This window comes from Limanda limanda, chromosome 20, assembly GCF_963576545.1.
Source record: "Limanda limanda chromosome 20, fLimLim1.1, whole genome shotgun sequence".
Classification (NCBI taxonomy): domain Eukaryota; kingdom Metazoa; phylum Chordata; class Actinopteri; order Pleuronectiformes; family Pleuronectidae; genus Limanda; species Limanda limanda.
In genome coordinates this window covers 1,493,922-1,501,093 of record NC_083655.1, presented here as the reverse complement: position 1 = coordinate 1,501,093, position 7,172 = coordinate 1,493,922, and the positions used below count along the sequence as shown (strand labels likewise).

At 41.6% G+C, this 7,172-nt stretch overlaps 1 protein-coding gene across 3 annotated transcripts in view; it reads right to left on the bottom strand.

Moving 5' to 3' along the window:
* Positions 1-5,309: 5,309 nt before the first annotated feature.
* The window catches only part of nebl (nebulette), a 49,994-nt gene continuing 48,131 nt past the window's right edge, over positions 5,310-7,172 (bottom strand). For 2 of the 3 annotated variants that reach the window (XM_061093484.1, XM_061093485.1), the window contains 2 exons: positions 6,335-6,465; positions 5,310-5,486 (listed from right to left, as the gene is read on the bottom strand). In XM_061093484.1, coding sequence (XP_060949467.1) covers positions 5,310-5,486; positions 6,335-6,465 — 308 coding nt within the window. The remainder of the gene's footprint in view (positions 5,487-6,334; positions 6,466-7,172) is intronic. The other variant, XM_061093486.1, reaches the window with a different exon arrangement.

Sequence of the window (7,172 nt, the reverse complement as noted above, 5' to 3'; positions counted from 1 at the left end):
CTTTAATATCAAAAGTTAGAAATGACAACAAGTAAAAGATTCATGATTAACATCAAGCAGCAACGGTTATTTATAAATCATTTGTATGAAGGCATAATATCTGACCCAAACTGTTCATGTCTCAATCCACTTATCTTTATTGTTTAAGAGTTCAGTCAGACATAGATTAGCTAAAGTATTGAAATCCTAACACATGATGGTAGCAGGTCTCTTACTTTGTGTGTGAGGGTCCAGGTTCATTACTGAAGAATAGAAGAAGATCTTTGAACCGGTCACTCTTCAGAGACACACAGCTGGACCCTGGAGACTCTGCTCTCAGTCTGTGGTCCTGACCTCTGCAAACAGAAACAGGTTTTTATTCAGAACACATCATTCACTGGTTCATTCTCTGAGGATTCAGTTTGGAGGTTCACATGTTTGTAACAGGTCTCTTACTTTGTGTGTGAGGGTCCAGGTTCATTACTGAGGAGTGGAGGAAGTTGTTTGGACTGGTCACTCTTCAGAGACAGACAGCTGGACCCTGGAGACTCGGCTCTGTCCTCTTCCTCCTCATAACCACTCATCTTCAGTTTGAGAGGAAAAACACTGTGAGCTCAGAGGAACCAGGACAAACCAGTCTGTTTGAGAAAAACACACACACACAGACACACACACACACACACACACACACACACACACACACACACACACACACACACACACAAATAAATATACACAAAGAAATGCAGTTATACAACTTTATCTGTTCAATTCATAATATTCACATTACTATTAATTCATATTTACAGCATCTGTTCAATCTTCTCAATTCATCAATGTTCTGCAGAGTTCTGCTACTGCAGCACAATGTTTTTGACAAAGGCTTTGACTTGAATAAGGTCATAAATATGAATATTACCTTGTGTATAAGTACATATTGAACATTATTTCTCCAGCTGTCAGTCACTCACTTCCATTGTGTGTGATAAGGACTGAACTCTGTGTGTGTAGGAGTGAGACATGTGACCTCAGGAGGCCTCAAGGAGTTTGGATGCAAATTTCAACCACTCGATTATTCAGCCAGTTGCAGCCATTTTAATTAAGTACGTAGAAATTAAATTAATATATTTTTTTCTCAAAGGATGCATGAGTTGTGCTATTGTACAAGAACAATATTAAAGGGACCTTTCATGTAATACTGGTTTATGTCATTTGTAAATCCACCAATAAACCTGCATAGCCATAAACAGATATTGAATAAAAAATCTTTTTGCAACCCAAGCATTTCCTAATCTACACTCAAACCAATCAACTACATTAAAGTTAATTAATACAAGCTTGTAAAAGTTCATGTGTCCTGAAACCACCTGCCATAAAGAGAAGGAAACTCAACATCTAGTATCATGTTCACGTCATAAAGGCTGGAAATGAATCACAGAACTTTATAGACAGTAACACTGAGAGCGTGTGTGTGTGTGTGTGTGTGTGTGTGTGTGTGTGTGTTTGTGTGTGTGTGTGTGTGTGTGTGTGTGTGTGTGTGTGTGTGTGTGTGTGTGTACCTGGCTCTGCAGGTCGATGTCCTCACACCTCAGCCAGTGAGTCCAGAGCTTTACTGGGATCCACAGTGAAGACTCTCCACTGGTTGGTGACCACTGCTGTAACGTATGATTGTGAAAACACGTTGTGTTATTAAACACTTGATGAACAGATAAAGATAAAAAATGAAACTGTGAGTTAACTCTGTTAATTAGTCCTTTGAAGGCTCTTTGATCCAGACCTGCTGTTCACATCTGTCTCTGGGATCCGATCACATGACGTCTGTCACCAGGTGTGAACTGACAAACTTAGAGTCATGTGATCAGCAGACGGATGTTAACAGCAGGTGTGAGAGTGAGACAGTGAAACTTTCAGAAAGTTGTGTTCACACTCACCTGCTCACTTTCCTTCCTTCTGCTCGTCCAGGTGAAAATGGAGTCTGACTGCTCCCTGTTCTCAGGCTCCTCCTCCTCCCTGTGGAACCTGTTCACTCTTGAAAACAACCAGTTCAAAGTCCAGTTCATACCCATGAAGATGAACTGGTTCACAGTTCATGTTTTATTGTGATGTTATGATGTAGATAACAAACTTAGGATCATGTATTCAGTTAATAATGGACGGTGTGGGATCCTGAATCCAGATCTTCACTTTAACACTGAGTCCTGACTGGGAGCGTCTCCTGGGACTGAGCCGGACAATGTTCACTGGTCCTTTTTCATGATGTTTAAATGAGTCTCATAAACTGTGGAATCAAACCATCACTCAGTTCCTTCATGTTCTGATCAGCTGCTGGTCACTAGTGATGAGTGTGTCCTAGTGGGGGGGCCTGTGTGTAAACTCCTCCTCTTCCTGGTCTGGTCTCACTGCAGCTTAAGTCAAAGCTGCTCCTGATTGGCTGAGTAATGATTGCATCCTTCACTTGATTGGTTTAAAGGCATTTACTAATTTTACAGGACATTCATTTTGCCGACACAGAAGAGAAAGTTATAAAATCAAAGTAAAAAATCTAAACTACGCCAGAGCAGCTTTTTTCAAACATAGGAGACGATTTAAATGTGAAGTGATTTGACGGCTCCCACAGGGAAGTGAAGCCACAACATCTGGATCTCCCCCTAGTGGCCGGCTGCAGTATAGGTCATAAACCCCTCCTCCTCCATGTTAGTAGATGGGACATGGACTAAAGTAAAAACTCAAAGTAAACGTTAAATAAATGTTTGTCAAAGATGGTTTCCTTTCATTTCAGGTCGTTCTCATGTCACTGATGTTTGTTCAAGTGTTTCTGATCAGTTTGGTTTGAATCAGTTATTTGATGATATAAAAACAGGCTGAGACGTGATGATTGACAGCTGAGGCTGGCTCCTGATTGGTCAGGTGGGCGTATACATGACGTCACCAGTGCTCGATGACAGCAGTCGTATCCGGTCGTGTCGTCCATGTTGATACAGTCATTGATGTGAACATAGAGACGTCAGAACAAGGTGTTGAAGCTCTGGACTGTAGATGAAGATGGATGAGGCGTCTCCATCAGAGCCTCGGAGTGATCATCTGAACGAGGAGCAGGAGGATCCACACGTGATGCAGCAGCTGCTCACGGCTCAGTAACGACTTTGTTCCACGCTCACACAATAACAAAGTGTCATGTGATGCGTGACGTCACAAACTCTCACAGATTAGTAATTCACGATTAAAACGTCAAACATCTCATCTAAGGAACTTTATTTGTTTATCTATTATCTACGTTACACTTCTTTGGCCACAGCTCCGTTCTGGACTGGTTGTGAGAGCGGTGGTTTGGAAATAACACCATGTGCATTTAAAGAGACATAAATATAACCTGATGAAAACATGATCAATATTCGTTGTGCTCTGATTCACCGTTTCAGACTCGTTCTGAAGAAGAAACACATCTCTGGTGACAAGTCGTCTGTTTTTATTTCTTACATATGTAACACGGCAATAATCGTATGGAAAAGAACATAACTGAGCGATATATCATTTGAAATAAAATGTAGATAAACTTAGTATAATCCGTCATCACACACACACTAAATCAAAAACTTAACACTGGTGACATTAGAAGAAAAAGAAGCTTAATGCAGGAAAATAAAAGTTTTTCTAAAATGCCATCAAAAACCAACACAGTTAACATGTGAATACTCAGTAAATAATATTCTACTGCATCTAGTATTTATGAAATAATCAAACATACAAAAGGAAAAAGACTCTCCGGCTAAAATGACGTCTCATGGCTGACGGAGGTTTTACTCAGTACGAGACTGGGATGCAAATCCACACAGCAAGACAACAGAGACAGAAAACACTTGGATGTACTGGACACATACAAGTACAAGAGTCAAATACTTCTGTCCAGAACGTAGACGGGAGCCGTGTATCAAAATACTCTGAGACGTACGGAAACCTGGAGGCCGGACGTCCTCACAGTCTGTTCACACTCCAGAAACTGTCTCTGTCTGGAGGAGACAACGACCTGAAAACTGTGATTCATCGTTAAAAACACAAAAGTATTTGATCTGAGACACAAAAAGACACAGTGTGTTAGTTCCTGTATTTCAACCCAAGCTGCGTCGCGTGAACTTTTATATCAGAGGTCAACAACTAAACTACACTCACCTGAACATGAATAAAACTCAGGATCAATCAATGATTCAACGTGAGACATCTTTAAACTGTTATTATCTCTAATTCCTCCTTGCACCCCCACTCTCCAACTCGTCTCTTAAAGACAGAAATCAGACGGAGACACTTTCCCGTCCTCGTTTCCACACTAAGTCTTGTGATGTCCTGTAGTTTTCTCTTTGTCAATCATCAGATAAAAACTCTTTTCTCTTCTCACTCCTCTGCTGCTGAAGCCTCGAAACTCCTTAAGAACAAATAACACAAATAAATATTCTCATATTTCAGAAATGGGGCTCAGTTCTGATCTGAAACAGCCGCTCACAGGAGGAAACAGTGCATCTGTTAGGGACTACTTCCAGCGGCGGATGGAGCTCTATGGCCCAAACACATGAGATGTGTCAGGCTGTGGATGCACACACAATATGTTTTATATCAACAAGAAGAAAAATATCAAATATCACCAGACTTGCCCTTTTAAACGTCTTCTCCTGATAATCAGACAGTTTGAGTTTTGGGCTGAATCGTTAAAGTCCGTCTTTTCTCTTCTCTCATCTCACACTTTATTGAGTTTCAAATGTTTCTACTCGTACTTAGTCTCCTCCTGATTCCTTCTTCTGTCTCTCAGACCTTCTGTGGATCTCACTGGGACGGCTGCGTTCACACATACAGATGTCCTCCAGAGAATGTCCTGCAGAACCTCCGGAGGTCAGTGCATGTCTGAACGCAGCCGTCTGTCATGTTCAGTGAATCCCAGCTGTTGTTCTGGAGTGAGGTCCGTGTTTGCCACCACTTGAAATGATGTAATTTACAGCAACAAGTGATCATGACTCTAAGAAACCAGTTTGTGACTTGACATTGATAAAGTTTCAGATCTGTGAATTCAAACTTCTGCAGCTGAAAACATCTGGAAGAAGAAAAAACCCAAAAGACGACTGACATCAGCAAATTCTGATTTGTTTTAACCAATGAAGGTGGATTTTTCTTTTTCAATTAAATTCCACCCCGCCTCACTTCCGTCTCCTCTCTCTCTCACTCTCTCTCTCCCTCTCTCCACACCGCCTCACTTCCGTCTCCTCTCTCCCTCCCTCTCCCTCCCTCTCTCTCTCTCTCCCTCTCTCTCTCTCTCTCTCTCTCCCTCTCCACACCTCCTCCCTCCTTCAGTTGCAACACTCCACGTAGTTGGCCGGCAGCATGCCGGACTTGCCGGTTCTCTGCACGGTGCCGTACATCCAGCCCTCGTCGATTGGCTGAGCGTTGACGATGACGTCCCCGTCCCTGAAGGAGACCTCGTCGTGGTCCTGAGCCGCGTAGTCGTACAGCGCCCGGTAAACACGCTGCCAACAACCACAAGAGACAGAGGTTATAGTTCCTGTCCGACTCCTCCTTCAGACCAGTGAGGACCAGCTCTTTGTCCATATCCCACCTCCAGACTCTAAACATTGGACATTTGATTCATCACCATGAAATCCTGACTTACAGCAACAGCTTTTGTTGATTTCCCAGAGAATAATTCATGGATCCTGACATTTTGAGAGAGTGTAAATATGTATAAATGTTTTCAATATGACAACAGGATCCCTCTAGTTTTGTGCTCATTACTTAAAGGTTCAGTCTGTAGAATCCAGGGACATCTAGTGGTGAAGTGTCATGTTGCAGCTGAACACCACTCCCCTATATAAAGTATTTAAATATAAAGTATTTAAATATAAAGGCAAATTTGTATAATTTAGATGAAACACAAGTCTCTGGAAATCTCTTAAAACATTAAATGTGTTTTGAGTCAACATAGAAAACTTCTTATTTGTATTTTCACGAGCAGAAGACAGACACGTTAAAGTGTTTGTAGAATGCACACAAATAGAATTTCTCTCCACATACATTCTAGATGTTATTATATAATTTTAACATTTCAGTCCTGTTTGTTTTATTTTCATCTTCATTAAAATCTATTTTGTTGTTTCATTCCGTTTTGGACGGGAAACTAACGCTTGTACTGTCTCCTGTAATCAATAAAGTTGTTGAAGTGGAGCTCTGCTGTGTCTCACCAGTCTCTGTAGTTTTTATTAAGTTTAATTCCTACGTGATTTTAGATTCTTTTCCTGACGATTCTACTTCGTCTGCGAACTCTACGACTCAAAAGAGAAAACAGCATAAATGAGGCGTCCTGAGATTCAGCAGGTACCATGGTGGCTGAGTGCGGGGGGGAGGTGACGGATCTGACAGAGGACATGCTGGTTTGATGCATGTAGCCGTGGTACTGCTGCTGCTGCTGCATCTGAACGCCCTGATGGTACGCTCCGGGAAGGACGGGCGCTGGACGAGAGAGAGAGAGAGAGAGAGAGAGAGAGAGAGAGAGAGTATAAGTCAGTTTAAAAAGTCTTTCCTGCACCGACAGTTTAAACCTGAACTCCCTCCTGTGACGTGTTTGTGATTCCAGCTGTTAAACAACATAAAAACACACAGTGAACTTCACACCAACCTGCAAAGAGACAAAGTGAATTAGTCCGTTTGATTTGTGGATTAGAGACAGAACGGAAAACTACGACCGAGCGTCGGGGCCGGAACATTCAGAGAGTTCAAGAATGAAGTGATCATTATTCTGTGTGTCCTGTTAGAAGGTGAATATCAGAAGTTCAGTCCGTCTCAGGCGTTAAGATGATGAATGTGAGGCTTCTTGTTAAATTCTACTTTAGTGACTTAATTTCCCTTCGGGGATGAATAAAGTACTCTATCTCTATCTATCTAAATAACTAAATCATTGATGTTTTGTCTCATCAGCTCCGTGGATCCTCAGCATCAGGACTTTGAAAAGAGGAGAAACTGATTCTGTTGTGAAGACAGAACCACACAGAACCAGGCAGAAACTCCAGAGAGCATAGCTGAGTTTTTACACTTTAAAACTTTTATCTAAAAATGTTGAGATGATATAATACTCGTAATGTTACGAGTTTATTCCTGAAATCTAAGTTTGTTTCTTCTTAAACATGGGCCTGACACTCTGCCTGGAGTTATGAGAAGAT